At 38.0% G+C, this 16,217-nt stretch overlaps 1 protein-coding gene across 2 annotated transcripts in view; it reads right to left on the bottom strand.

The window, feature by feature from the left end:
- LOC139583688 (NLR family CARD domain-containing protein 3-like) overlaps positions 1-16,217 on the bottom strand; it is a 672,088-nt gene that overhangs the window by 207,052 nt on the left and 448,819 nt on the right. For both annotated transcript variants that reach the window (XM_071415422.1, XM_071416179.1), the window contains exons 8-12: positions 7,831-7,959; positions 5,887-6,122; positions 3,873-5,739; positions 3,367-3,540; positions 3,008-3,181 (exon numbers count right to left, since the gene is read on the bottom strand). In XM_071415422.1, the coding sequence (XP_071271523.1) occupies positions 3,008-3,181; positions 3,367-3,540; positions 3,873-5,739; positions 5,887-6,122; positions 7,831-7,959 (2,580 nt within the window). The remainder of the gene's footprint in view (positions 1-3,007; positions 3,182-3,366; positions 3,541-3,872; positions 5,740-5,886; positions 6,123-7,830; positions 7,960-16,217) is intronic.

Below are 16,217 nucleotides of genomic sequence, written 5' to 3'. Positions count from 1 at the left end.
TTGTGTCTCCAAATTAAACTGCCTCGTGCTAAATTCTTGATCGTACAATATGCATATTATTGTTATTATTGGATAGAAAACACCTTCTAGTTTCTATAGAAGTTGGAATTTTGTCTCTGAGTGGTACAGAACAATTTCTACAGCACTTTTCATGACAGGGTTCAGATTTCAGAAATTTTTACCTCTGATCTGGAGTCTGTTTTTAAGGCGACAGTGAATGCTATGAAGAAACCGACACTGCCTACGTCTTCCTCTGGGTGTCTGTACGTCATCACGTTTTCAATGGAATCGATGGGACATTCACAGCCATTATAAAAGACCAAAATGTATAGAGACCGCCCTTTCTCGTCGTGCGCCTGAAGCGTGAAGGCCATCGGACTTGCCTCGTTCCAAATCGTTGTCTAACCAGCAATATTTCTCCGGTCATGTTTTCAGTCGTTATAGTTGTTAAAAACATCATAATGTAGTTAATTTGAACCGTTTTATAGCAATTTATATCCGTTTAGTGCGATTTTGAGGAATTTATTTGTTGTGCACTCTGAAACTTTGGACACGTTTTGGGGTGTCGGTCGTTGGTGGTGGACATTTCGAAGGACAGAGGACATCTATCGACCAAAAGACGTTTATAACATAGAAAGGATACATTGCCCAAGAATCTGATGGAAGAACAGCTCAAAGTAAGCAATATTTAATATGATAAATCGTGTTTCTGTCGAAATATTTTAAACGCATATTTCGCCATTTTGTTTGGTATAGCTTCACTTGGCGAACCCTGTATTGAAAAGTAAGGATAATTTTAAAAATGTAAATCAGCGGTTGCATTAAGAACTAATTTGTCTTTCGATTCCTGTCAACCCTGTATTTTTTAGTCAAGTATATGATTAGCTTTCAATTAAACTAGATCACTCTGATAGATGACGTCAGACATATTGAGGCTTGATTTCCTAGTATTTTTATTGTGTAACCACGGTTTTGTATGGCTAAATATGCACCTTTTCGAACAAACTGTATATGTATATTGTAAAATGATGTTACAGGAGTGTCATCGGAAGAATTCTGAGAAGGTTAGTGAAAAAATTAATATATTTTGGCGGTGATTACGTTATAGCGCTCTTTGGCTGGAATCGATGCTCTGGTAACGTTTGCACATGTGGTATGCTAACTTATCGATTTATTGTGTTTTCGCTGAAAAACGCTTAGAAAATCTGAAATATGGTCTGAAATCACAAGAACTGGGTCTTTCCATTGCTATGCTTTGTCTATTTTTATGAAATGTTTTATGATGAGTAAATTGGTCATACACGTTGCTCTATCTAGTAATTCTAGTCGATTTGCGATGGTCGGTGCAATTGTAAACTGTGATTTCTACCTGAAATATGCACTTTTTTCTAACAAAAACTATCCTATACCATGAATATGTTATCAGACTGTCATCTGAAGAGGTTTTTTCTTGGTTAGTGGATATCAATATCTTAGTTGAGCCGAATTGGTGATAGCACCTGAAGGAGTAAGAAACTGATGGAGTTAGAATAGTGGTGTATTTTGCTAACGTGTTTAGCTAATAGATTTACATATTTTGTCTTCCCTGTAAAACATTTTAAAAATCTGAAATGGTGGCTTTATTCACAAGATCTGTATCTTTCATCTGGTGTCTTGGACTTGTGATTTAATGATATTTAGATGCTACTATCTACTTGTGAAGCTATGCTAGCTATGCTAATCAGTGTGTGGGGGGATGGGGGGTGCTCCCGGACCCGGGGTAGAGGCTCGTTAGAGGTTAATACAAATCATGAATGAATCATAAATGATAATGAGTGAGAAATGTACAGAGGCTACAACAAAACATGCTAACCTCTCACCATTACCAATAACAGAGGCTACAACAAAACATGCTAACCTCTCACCATTACCAATAACAGAGACTACAACAAAACATGCTAACCTCACCTTTACCAATAACAGAGGCTACAACAAAACATGCTAATCTCTCACCATTACAAATAACAGAGGATACAACAAAACATGCTAACCTCTCACCATTACCAATAACAGAGACTACAACAAAACATGCTAACCTCTCACCATTACAAATAACAGAGGCTACAACAAAACATGCAAACCTCTCACTATTACCAATAACAGAGGCTACAACAAAACATGCTAACCTCTCACCATTACCAATAACAGAGGCTACAACAAAACATACTAACCTCTCACCATTACCAATAACAGAGACTACAACAAAACATGCTAACCTCTCACCATTACCAATAACAGAGGCTACAACAAAACATGCTAACCTCTCACCATTACCAATAACAGAGGCTACAACAAAACATGCTAACCTCTCACCATTACCAATAACAGAGGCTACAACAAAACATGCAGACCTCTCACCATTACCAATAACAGAGGCTACAACAAAACATGCTAACCTCTCACCATTACCAATAACAGAGGCTACAACAAAACATGCTAACCTCTCACCATTACCAATAACAGAGGCTACAACAAAACATGCTGACCTCTCACCATTACCAATAACAGAGGCTACAACAAAACATGCTAACCTCTCACCATTACCAATAACAGAGGCTACAACAAAATATGCTAACCTCTCACCATTACCAATAACAGAGACTACAACAAAACATGTTAACCTCTCACCTTTAACCTCAAATAAAAGGTGACATTCTGTACTGTCACCTCATATGAAACATTATATCTCAAATCCAAAATGCTGGAGCATAACACCAAATGTAAAACTGTAAGCTTCACTGTCCAAACACATGTGGTGTGGACTATGTGTGTCTGGTAAACACATGTGGTCTGGACTATGTGTGCCTGGTAAACACATGTGGTGTGGACTATGTGTGTCTGGTAAACACATGTGGTCTGGACTATGTGTGCCTGGTAAACACATATGGTGTGGACTATGTGTGTCTGGTAAACACATGTGGATCTGGTGAACAGTTATCACTTGTTGACCAACTACAGGAATACTGACCTCAGAGTCTCCAGTTTACAGTGGGGATTCCCCAGTCCAGCAGAGAGCAGCTTCACTCCTGAATCCTTCAGGTCATTGTTACTCAGATCCATCTCTCTCAGGTGTGAGGGGTTTGACCTCAGAGCTGAGACCAGAGAAGCACAGCCTTCCTCTGTGACTCTACAGCCTGACAGCCTGACAAAGAGATCATCATGACTTCAAACACGCTGTTAATTTAACACCAGTAGTGCAGAAGGACAATGGCAGATGCATTTGGTTTATTCTCCCCAACAACATATAGATTCATCTTCCATCTCCTAGAATTGTATGGTCATAATGTTATACTAATGTGAAAATCAATGCATTTATTCAATACTGACCTCAGAGTCTCCAGTTTACAGTGGGGATTCCCCAGTCCAGCAGAGAGCAGCTTCACTCCTGAATCCTTCAGGTCATTGTTACTCAGGTCCAGCTCTCTCAGGTGTGAGGGGTTTGAACTGAGAACTGAGGCCAACACTTTACAGGATGTGTCTGTGAGTTTACAGCCAGTGAGTCTGCCAACACAGAAGAAATACAATGACAGACAGGTTGTATTAAAATGTTACGCTTAGCTTTCCCTGATTACACTGTTACCCGTACACAAATAATGTGTATATCGTACATTCATGGTTCAATGCTATAACATTTCTGATCAGTTTGTATTGTAGTTTAAGAGTTTTCAGCTGATAGAAAGTTTATTCAGCCAATGAAAATACTGTTGTTCCTACATACAGTAAAGTTTGGTCTGAGGGATAGTCACATGACTACTTACAGAGCCAGTCAGCCAATGAAAATACTGCTATAACTACAATTTATTTTGGGGTGCGATATTTACATGAATACTTACAGAGCTTTCCTACAGCCTCTCACAGCTGGAACCAGTCTCCTACGACCCTCGTCTGATGTCTTGTATTCCTTCAGCTCAAACACATCCAGAACCTTCTCTGATATCTGCAGCATGTAGGCCAACGCTGAGCAGTGAGCATGTGTGAGGTTTTTGGATCTGTTCTCTGACCTCAAGTACGCTTGGATTTCCTCCTGTACTGAATGGTCTTTCATCTCTATCAGACAGTGGAAGAGATTGATGCACCTCTCAGGGGAGACGTTCTTCCTCTGCATCACCTTAAGGGATCGGATCGTTTTCTGGACGCTCTCTGGACTGCTTTCTGTCTGTGTCACCAGACCTCGTAGGAGTTTCTGATTGGACTCCAGTGACATGCCATGAAGGAAGCGGACAAAAAGGTCCAGGTGTCCATTCGTACTCTCCAAGGCTTTATCCACGGTACTCTTCAGCAGCTCATGTAAGGTTAGCTCTTCAGACGCACCTCTAGACTTTCTCTTGAGGAAGGGCTTCAGTGCATCCATGTTCTTGGTTGTGTAACAATGGTACATGTAGACAGCCGAGAGAAACTCCTGAATGCTCAGATGAACAAAGCAGTACACCACTCTCTGAAATAACACAGACTCTTCTTTAAAGATGTGTGTGCACACTCCTGAGTACACTGAGGCTTCTTTGACATCAAGGCCAGCCTCTTTCAGGTCTTCTTCATAGAACATGAGATTACCCTTCTCCAGATTTTCAAACGCCAGCTTCCCCAGCTTCAGAAGAACTTCCTTATCTGACTCCATGAGCTCCTCTTGATCCATCTCAACTCTTCCATGATACTTCTGGTTCTTCAGGCTGGTCTGAATGAGCAGGAAGTGTATGGACATCTCAGACAGAGTCGTGGGCATCTCTCTCCTCTTGTCTGTACTCAACATGTGTTCAAGGACTATTGCTGAAATCCAACAGAACACTGGCATGTGGCACATGATGTGGAGGCTCCTTGATTTCTTTATGTGTGAGATGATACTGCTGGCCAGGTCCTCATCACTGAATCTCTTCCTGAAGTACTCCTCCTTCTGTGGGTCATTGAACCCTCGTACCTCTGTCACCTGGTCAACACACTTAGGGGGGATCTGATTGGTTGCTGCTGGTCGGGAGGTTATCCATAGGAGAGCAGAGGGAAGCAGATTCCCCTTGATGAGGTTTGTCAGCAGAACATCAACAGATGATGTCTGGGTGATATCAGACACTGTTTCATTGTGCTGGAAATCCAATGGAAGTCTGCTTTCATCCAAACCATCAAAGATGAACATAGCTTTACAGGCAGTGAGTTTCTCTGCATTGTCTATGTCTAGATCTGTGTGGAAGTCATTTAAAAGTCTGAGAAGACTGTACTGGAGATCTTTGATCAAGTTCAGCTCCCGGAAAGGAAGCACAAATATGATCTCCACATCTTGGTTTGCCTTCCCTTCAGCCCAGTCGAGGATGAACTTCTGCACAGAGACAGTTTTTCCGATGCCAGCGATGCCCTTGGTCAGCACAGTTCTGATGCTTCTCTCTTGGCCAGGTAAGGGTTTAAAGATGTCATTGCAGTGGATTGCTGTGTCATGTGAGGTTGGTGTCCTGGATGCTGTCTCTAGCTGCCACACCTCATGTTCATTGTTAACCCCTTCACTCTCTCCTTCTGTGATGTAGAGCTCTGTGTAAATCTTGTTGAGGGGAGTTTGGTTCCCTGCTGTTTCGATGCCTTCTATCACACATTCATACCTCCCTTTCAGACTGGCTTTATGGTTTACTATAGCTCTCTGCAGACTGTCTTTATGGTTTACTATGGCTCTCTGCAGACTGTCTTTATGGTTTACTATGGCTCTCTGCAGGCTGTCATCCACTACAAGGGAAGTGGAAAAGGGATGTGTATCAGACAGGATGAAATGTGGGCCTTCCACAACTACAGTAACTTATATTATCTCATATTGTAGTTAACACTTAATCATATTGAGGTATTGACTTAGCACAGGTATGCAAGTGTTCTTACGGTTTTCAGAGCCTCTTGCATCATTGGGTTCACTCAGGTGCTGTAGTACAGGACGTGTCCTGGATCTCTTTCTACACTGAGGACAGTCATAGTCTCCTGAAGGAGCAGGTTTCTCCCAGTATCTGGTGATGCACTGTCTGCAGAACCTGTGTCCACAGGTGATAGAGACTGGATCCCTCAGCACCTGCTGACACACTGCACACCTGGACTGATCCTCTGGCAGAGTAGACCATCCACTACAGAGATAAAGGAGAGAGAGATACTGATCCTGTAACAGAGTAGACCATCCACTACAGATATAAAGGAGAGAGAGATACTGATCCTCTAACAGAGTAGACCATCCACTACAGAGATAACGGAGAGAGAGATACTGATCCTCTAACAGAGTAGACCATCCACTACAGAGATAAAGGAGAGAGAGATACTGATCCTCTAACAGAGTAGACCATCCACCACAGAGATAAAGGAGAGAGAGAGATACTGATCCTCTAACAGAGTAGACCATCCACTACAGAGATAAAGGAGAGAGAGAGAGACTTATCCTCTAACAGTGTAGACCATCCACTACAGAGATAAAGGAGAGAGAGATACTGATCCTCTAACAGAGTAGACTATCCACTACAGAGATAAAGGAGAGAGAGATACTGATCCTCTAACAGAGTAGACCATCCACTACAGAGATAAAGGAGAGAGAGAGAGAGATACTGATCCTCTAACAGAGTAGACCATCCACTACAGAGATAAAGGAGAGAGATACTGATCCTCTAACAGAGTAGACCATCCACTACAGAGATAAAGGAGAGAGAGATACTGATCCTCTAACAGAGTAGACCATCCACTACAGAGATAAAGGAGAGAGAGATACTGATCCTCTAACAGAGTAGACCATCCACTACAGAGATAAAGGAGAGAGAGATAGTGATCCTCTAACAGAGTAGACCATCCACTATAGAGATAAAGGAGAGAGAGATACTGATCCTCTAGCAGAGTAGACCATCCACTACAGAGATAAAGGAGAGAGAGAGACTGATCCTCTAACAGAGTAGACCATCCACTACAGAGATAAAGGAGAGAGATACTGATCCTCTAACAGAGTAGACCATCCACTACAGAGATAAAGGAGAGAGATACTGATCCTCTAGCAGAGTAGACCATCCACTACAGAGATAAAGGATAGAGAGATACTGATCCTCTAACAGAGTAGACCATCCACTATAGAGATAAAGGAGAGAGAGATACTGATCCTCTAGCAGAGTAGACCATCCACTACAGAGATAAAGGAGAGAGAGAGACATCTTGAACATTCTCAAATTACACATTACAACAACAACAAAAATTTGGTGACGTAACTTCAGGTCAAAGGTAACTGATCCAGCACCACTGGAATTAACAGGACGATCCATAGAGAAGTCACTGTTCATAGACAGACAGATGGGAACAGTATACTGTGCTGTCTGAGTGTGGTAGAAGCCTCTGGAATGAATAACATGTCCACAGAGCCTTTACTAGAATGTTAGATTCTTCAAGAGACCAGTGTGCCTCAGACCAACTACCCCGTTCAAAGACACTTCAATAGTTTGATTTGCTCATTCACCCTCTGAATGGCACACACACACAATCCATGTCTCAGCTGTCTCAAGGCTTGATGCTAATTATTTAACCCGTTTCCTCCCCTTCATCTACACAGATTGAAGTGGATTTAACAAGTGACGTCAATAAGGGATCATTGCTTTCACCTGGATTCACCTTGTCAATCTACGTCGTAGAAAAAGCAGGTGTTCATAATGTTTTGTCCACTCAGTGTCTTCAAATATATGACATAAACAACAAATGATAAGCAGATGCAGTACAGTAAATACTCAGATACACAAAATACATCTGGTTTCAGATCTTGAAGATTCTCCTCTTCAAAAGTAATATCATCAATTCTGACCAGTAACTTACCTGGGGTCAAAGGTCCCTGATCCATCACTAAAATTTACAGGATGATCCATAGAGAAGTCACTCTTCATGGACAGATGACTGGGAACTGGAGAGACTGATCTCTGGAGAGACTGAGTTTGGTTGGAGATTCTGGAAAACATAATGAATCACCATGTCTCATAAAATATATAAACATTATATATCAATAGATTATATACATTACATAAAGCATTAAACTATATCAACATTATATATCAATAGATTATATACATTACATAAAGCATTAAACTATATCAACATTATATATCAATAGATTATATACATTACATAAAGCATTAAACTATATCAACATTATATATCAATAGATTAGATACATTATATAAAGCATTAAAATATATCAACATTATATATCAATAGATAACATATATTACATGAAGCATTAAAATATATAAACATTATATATCAATAGATGACATACATTACATAAAGCACTAAAATTTAGGCCATTATATAAAGCAACAAACAAAATGCTGAGTACCAGTACTGAGTCAATGTGCAGGGGTACCAGGTAGTTGAGGTAATAATGAGACTATAAGGAGTACCAGTACTGAGTCAATGTGCAGGGGTACCAGGTAGTTGAGGTAATAATGAGACTATAAGGAGAACCAGTACTGAGTCAATGTGCAGGGTACCAGGTAGTTGAGGAATAATGAAACTATAAGGAGTACCAGTACTGAGTCAATGTGCAGGGATACCAGGTAGTTGAGGTAATAATGAGACTATAAGGAGTACCAGTACTGAGTCAATGTGCAGGGTACCAGGTAGTTGAGGTAATAATGAGACTATAAGGAGTACCAGTACTGAGTCAATGTGCAGGGGTACCAGGTAGTTGAGGTAATAATGAGACTATAAGGAGTACCAGTACTGAGTCAATGTGCAGGGGTACCAGGAAATTGAGGTAATAATGAGACTATAAGGAGTACCAGTACTGAGTCAATGTGCAGGGTACCAGGTTGTTGAGGTAATTGAGGTAATATGTACATGTAGGTAGGGGTAAAAGTGACAAGGCTATCAGGATAGAGATTACATCTCCTCATCCAGGGAGTGCAAACACACACACACACACACACACACACACACACACACACACACACACACACACACACAGGGAGGGAATGTTGTGTTTGTTTAATATTGTTTTAGGACTATGAAAATGGACAAAGGGATTAGCCTATGGATTATGAAAACAACAACAATAAATGGAAAATGGGAGGAGAAATGACTAGAGACAGTGTTGTTTAACTCACTGACCATGACCCATGAGTTATTCTTACCTTTGTTCAGTAGAAAAGTCTCCCGCTCTAAAGTTTCTAGGTTTATCCATAGACCTGTCACTCTTCATGGACACACAGCTGGGAACAGGGGAGGCTGGTCTCTCCTGCTTGATTGGGCTTCAACACAACAGAGACAAACATTACATCTCTCACAGACAGGGATTTGTTTAAAATCTATCAGATGGTTTCATTTCAGAGAGACATGAATCATGTTTTTTTTGCAAAATGCTATATATCTGCCTCACTCTAAAATGTGACCGATCGGCTCAATTTGGTAATTAACTAAATAAACGAAATGTATGGTGTTTTTGGTTTATGTCAGTTTAATTGTTTGTTATGCTATAAGTGGTTATTTTATGGTTGTGAGTGATAAATTATCTAGAAGATTGTATATTTTACAATTCTGAGTAATTACTACTTTAGTAAGGAATTACACAATGACAGTACTACTGCAGTTGCTGCAGAATTCCAATAGATGGCAGCATAAGACCACAAATGACATTTCAGAAGATTAGTTTAGTTTTCTCCCTGGATACACCACCACTCCCTCACAGGAAAACTCCTGTGTGCTTCTTTCTGTCCCTTTCCACACTGCTAACTCAAGAGGAAGGACTGAAAAAGCATTTAACAGATTACTGTGAAGTAATATAATGATGATTCATGTTAATTATTACCTGTTTTTATCTGAAAGCGAGGGGCATGTTGAGGTAAATTTACTAACCGGGAGGGTTGAATTATGTAATTTATTGGAGGGCTGGAAGACGCACTCTTGTCTTTTATATTCCGAGGTTGTTTACTCGCAATATCAGATATTAAGATATTTTTTATAATGAATGTTTACTGAGGTTGAGGCTCTGACTAGTGATTATTTACCCGGGGTTCAATACCTGCTATAGTCACTATTTATTTCTCTCCCAAAAGCAACACAGCCCCAATATATAGCTAACTAAAGTAATGCCCTAATACAAGATATATAGCTAACTAAAGTAATGAGTGACCATTTTAGAAAATCATGGGACATGTAGTCTGTGGTTGCATGCTATTTTTTGTCAATCATATTGCTGCTTGTAGCCTATAACTGATGCTTTGTGGTCTTATGCTGCCATCTATTGGAAATATTTAGCAATTAAAAGTTATTAATTCACGTACAGACATTGGTGAGGCAGCTGAGAAATAAAGTGTATTTTTCTTGTTAATTCCTTAGATCTCAAACCTGCCCCATCTATCCCACGCCAATTGCTGAACTTTCACATAGCGGTTACTTGGTCACACAGTTCAAACCACATTTGAAAAATAAAACTAGTGTATCTTGTTTATCAAGTGTTCTGCCCTGCAATAATAAATATCATAAAATAACAAAACAATAAAAGCTAAATGCTTAGACAGGTTTTGATTAACAAAATAATCTAAATGCTATTTAGTACTATAATTGTATTTACTAACATAATATTATTACGAAAATAGTTTCAATGAGCTAGACCTGTCCATTTGGTTTGCAACTCAGTGAATATGCGCAGCATTCGCTCAATTCGATTTCTACGAATGAAGATTTCGATGCATATCAAATTACCCAGCAGCCATTTAGAAACAAGATGTCGTAAAAAAATAAATCATCTTATTTCAAAAATGTATTGTGGCTGTTTAAATCGGCCACATCTTGACATGCAGTTATAATAATTTAATAAAGATATACCCATCTAGAATCTATTAACTGATAATCTGAGAACAGTAATATTGAAGGACAGTAATAATAGTAATACTATTTAATAAAGATATACCCATCTAAAATCTATTAACTGATAATCTGAGAACAGAAATATTGAAGGTACCAAAAGCAACCATTTCTGATGATAATGATAATGATGATAATTAATATTGAAGGTACCCATAAAAGTATAAGCAACCATTTCTGATGAAAAAACAAATGTGATGCATTTTGGAAATAAACTCTTAATAATTATTTCAAAAATTGTCATCTCACCTCTTAGTTTTGGTGTCATGTTCCCCAGAGAGTCTCATTTTAGAGGCAGGGCCCCCCTCCTCTCTCTCCCCAGAGAGACTCATTTTAGAGGCAGGGCCCCCCTCCTCTCTCTCCCCAGAGAGACTCATTTTAGAGGCAGGACCCCCCTCCTCTCTCTCCCCAGAGAGACTCATTTTAGAGGCAGGGCCCCCCTCCTCTCTCTCCCCAGAGAGACTCATTTTAGAGGCAGGTCCCTCCTCTCTCTCCCCAGAGAGACTCATTTTAGAGCACTGACCCCTAAACAGAAATCCAGCATGTTGATTGTGGTTAATACAGTGATTCTTTAAAGTCAATTGTTATCATTTATTAATGATCTCTTATGAAACATTTACTAACAGACATATCGAAACAGTCAGATGATTTAATTCAATCACATGAATATGTAGTTGTAAAATGACATCTCCATGGTAACTGTCAATAATAATAATAATAATAATAATAATAATAATAATAAGTCACTGTTTGTTAAGGTAGTTCTAGACAGTACAGCAACAATAACAATAATAATAATAATAATAATAATAAGTCACTGTTTGTTAAGGTAGTTCTAGACAGTACAGCAACAATAACAATAATAATAATAATAATAATAATAATAATAATAAGTCACTGTTTGTTAAGGTAGTTCTAGACAGTACAGCAACAACAAGAATAATAATAATAATAATAATAATAATAAGTCACTGTTTGTCAAGGTAGTTATAGACAGTATAACAACAATAATAATAATAATAATAATAATAATAAGTCACTGTTTGTTAAGGTAGTTATAGACAGTACAGCAACAACAAGAATAATAATAATAATAATAATAATAATAATAATAAGTCACTGTTTGTCAAGGTAGTTATAGACAGTATAACAACAATAATAATAATAATAATAATAATAATAATAATAATAATAATAAGTCACTGTTTGTTAAGGTAGTTATAGACAGTACAGCAACAATAATAATAATAATAATAATAATAAGTCACTGTTTGTTCAGGTAGTTATAGACAGTACAGCAACATTAATAACAATAATAATAATAAGTCACTGTTTGTTAAGGTAGTTATAGACAGTACATCAACAATAATAATAATAATAAGTCACTGTTTGTTAAGGTAGTTATAGACAGTACAGCAACAATAATAATAATAATAATAAGTCACTGTTTGTTAAAACCTTTTGTCAATAGGGGGAGCTGTTAGCATTATTTATTTTTTTACATTTCCAAATTAAACTGCCTCGTACACAATTCCTGCTCGTACAATATGCATATTATTATTACTATTGGATAGAAACCAATCTCTAGTTTCTGTAACGGCAGTCCTCCTCCTCTTCATCCGAAGAGGAGGAACAAGGATTGAACCAAAATGCAGCGGAGTTTGAAGACATAATGATTTATTAAATAAACAAAACGGACAAACACGAAAACGAACTATACTTGAAAAAAGATACAAAATAACAAAACGAAAGTAGACAGACCTGAACGACGAACTTACATTAAACACGAGAACGCACGAACAGGGAAAATAGCCTACACATAAAATGACGATGTACAACACAAACCGAGACAGTCCCGTATGGTGCGACAAACACTGACACAGGAGACAACCACCCACAAACAAACATTGTGAACAGCCTACCTAAATATGACTCTCAATCAGAGGAAACGTCAAACACCTGCCTCTAATTGAGAGCCATACCAGGCAACCCTAAACCAACATAGAAACAGACAACATAGAATGCCCACCCAAACTCACGTCCTGACCAACTAACACATAAAACTAACAGAAAACAGGTCAGGAACGTGACAGTTTCTAAAACCGTTTGAATTATGTCTGTGGGTGAACCAGAACACTTTCTACAGCGAAACTCATGACAGGACATGCGAAGCTCTGAAAAATAGTCTCTAATCTCGGATCAGTTTAAAACTCTGTGTGTGCCCTATGGCTTGACATGAACTGCACCCGCCTTCCCCTGGATGTCAGTAACCAATGAGAAGTGGAATGGTGTCTCTAGGTGTTTCTCAGAGTTTATAAAAGGGAATGGAGTGAGATGTCCCTTCTTTTCGACGCTCGCCAGGACGCAAGGGAGGACATCAGAATCGCATGCTCAAAAGCTCTCGTTATTGATCAAAGATATATCCGTCTGTGATTTAATTCGATATAGGTGTTAGAAACATCATAACGAAGTTATTTGAAACCGATTTATATCAGTTTATGAGAGTATATTGCTATTTTTCTGAATTTCCTTAGTATTGCGTTTGAGGATTTGGGCATGTGTGTGCCGTGTAGCTATCGTTAGCTGCTAGTTCCGAAGTTGAGGAGGTCGTTTTACAACAAAGCAACGATTCTTTTGGACAAAGGACACATTGCCCAAGATACTGATGGAAGCTCGTCCAAAAGTAAGAGTTATTTATGATTTTATTCCGTATTTATGTGGAAAAATGTAAACGCAGTTGTCAGCCATTTTTTGCGGCACTAGTCTGGCTGTAACTCACAATGTATGTCTAGTAACGTAAATTTTAAAAATCGAAATCAGCGGTTGCATTAATAACCAATGCATCTTTCATTAGCTGTCCAACCTGTATTTTTTTTGTCAATCTAATCGATAAATAATCGTAAACTTAGGTGCCTTTCCAAGATGGCGCCGGCCAGAATGCATGCCATGTTTTGACAGATTACATTGCATAACCACGATTTGTGATGCTAAATATGCACATTTTCGAACAAACTCTATATGCATTGTGTAATATGATGTTACAGGACTGTCATCTGAAGAATTCTGAGAAGGTTAGTGAAAAAATTAATATATTTTGGTGGCGATAACGTTATCGCCCCTTTTGCCTTGATTCAATGCTGGTGTGATGTTAGCTCATGTGGTATGCTAATATAACGATATATTGTGTTTTCGCTGTAAAACACTTAGAAAATCAGAAATATTGTCTGGATTCACAAGATCTGTGTCTTTCGATTGCTGTAGGCTGTGTATTTTTCAGAAATGTTTTAGGATGAGTATTTTGGTAATTGACGTCGGTCTCTGTAATTATTCCGGCTGCTTCCAACGCTATTTCAGATTGCAGCTGCAATGTAGAACTGTGATTTATACCTGAAATATGCACATTTTTCTAAAAAAACATATCCTATACCATAAATATGTTATCAGACTGTCATCTTATGAAGTTGTTTCTTGGTTAGTGGCTATATATATCTTTATTTAGTCGAATTAGTGATAGCTACTGATGGAGTAAAAAACTGGTGGAGTAAAAAAAGTGGTGTCTTTTGCTAACGTGGTTAGCTAATAGATTTACATATTGTGTCTTCCCTGTAAAACATTTTAAAAATCAGAAATGATGGCTGGATTCACAAGATCTGTATCTTTCATTTGGTGTCTTGGACTTGTGATTTAATGATATTTAGATGCTTGTATTTACTTGTGACGCTATGCTAGGCTATGCTAGTCAGCTTTTTTACTGTGGGGGGTGCTCCCGGACCCGGGATGAGTACCAAGTAAAAATTAAGGTAGTTATAGACAGTACAAAAATAATAATAATAATAATAATAATAATAATAATAATAAGTCACTGTTTGTTATTAAGGTAGTTCTAGACAGTACAGCAACAATAATAATAATAATAATAATAATAATAATAAGTCACTGTTTGTTAAGGTAGTTATAGACAGTACAACAATAATAATAATAATAATAATAATAAGTCACTGTTTGTTAAGGTAGTTATAGACAGTACAACAATAATAATAATAATAATAATAAGTCACTGTTTGTTAAGGTAGTTATAGACAGTACAGCAACAATAATAATAATAATAATAATAAGTCACTGTTTGTTAAGGTAGTTATAGACAGTACAGCAACAATAATAATAATGATAATAATAATAAGTCACTGTTTGTTAAGGTAGTTATAGACAGTACAGCAACACAAGGCCATGTCTCGTACTTATTTGTGTGGATTAAAAGTAAGATATTTATTGTCTTTCAATCTGTTATTTTCTAAATGTATCTGAGAATATAGACAGAAGGGCTAAAACGGACATGATTGATCTGAGGGGGAAATCATTGATCCATTCAGAAAGGTTTTTTGCATCAAGTAAGAGATTTTATATTATGTAAAGTAGGCTAGGTTATAATGTATAGTAGTGGGTTGTTAGTGATATGTAGATGTTATATTATGTAAAGTAGACTAGGTTATAATGTATAGTAGTGGTTGTTAGTGATATGTAGATGTTATATTATGTAAAGTAGACTAGGTTATAATGTATAGTAGTGGGTTGTTAGTGATATGTAGATGTTATATTATGTAAAGTAGACTAGGTTATAATGTATAGTAGTGGGTTGTTAGTGATATGTAGATGTTATATTATGTAAAGTAGACTAGGTTATAATGTATAGTAGTGGGTTGTTAGTGATATGTAGATGTTATATTATGTAAAGTAGACTAGGTTATAATGTATAGTAGTGGGTTGTTAGTGATATGTTATATTATGTAAAGTAGACTAGGTTATAATGTATAATAGCAGTTTGTTAGTGATATGTAGATGTTATATTATGTAAAGTAGACTAGTTTATAATGTATAGTAGTGGGTTGTTAGTGATATGCAGATGTTATATTATGTAAAGTAGGCTAGGTTATAATGTATGTGGACACCCCTTCAAATTAGTGGATTCGGCTATTTCAGCCACACCCGTTGCTGACAGGTGTATAAAATCGAGCAGACAGCCATGCAATCTCCATAGACAAACAGTGTCAGTAGAATGACCAGTACTGAAGAGCTCAGTGACTTTCAACGTGGCACCGTCATAGGATGCCACCTTTCCAACAAAGTCAGCTCTTCAAATTCCTGCCCTGCTAGAGCTGCTCCGGTCAACTGTAAGTGCTGTTATTGTGAAGCGGAAACGTCTAGGAGCAACAACGGCTCAACCGTGAAGTGGTAGGCCACACAAGCTCACAGAACGGGCCCGCCGAGTGCGGAAGCGCATAAAAATGGTCTGTCCTCGGTTGCAACACTCACTACCAAGTTCCAAACAGCAAAATAACTGTTCG

This window comes from Salvelinus alpinus, chromosome 1, assembly GCF_045679555.1.
Source record: "Salvelinus alpinus chromosome 1, SLU_Salpinus.1, whole genome shotgun sequence".
In the NCBI taxonomy this organism is placed as follows: domain Eukaryota; kingdom Metazoa; phylum Chordata; class Actinopteri; order Salmoniformes; family Salmonidae; genus Salvelinus; species Salvelinus alpinus.
The sequence above is the reverse complement of the archived record's forward strand: the minus strand, read 5'-3'. Positions and strand labels throughout refer to the sequence as shown.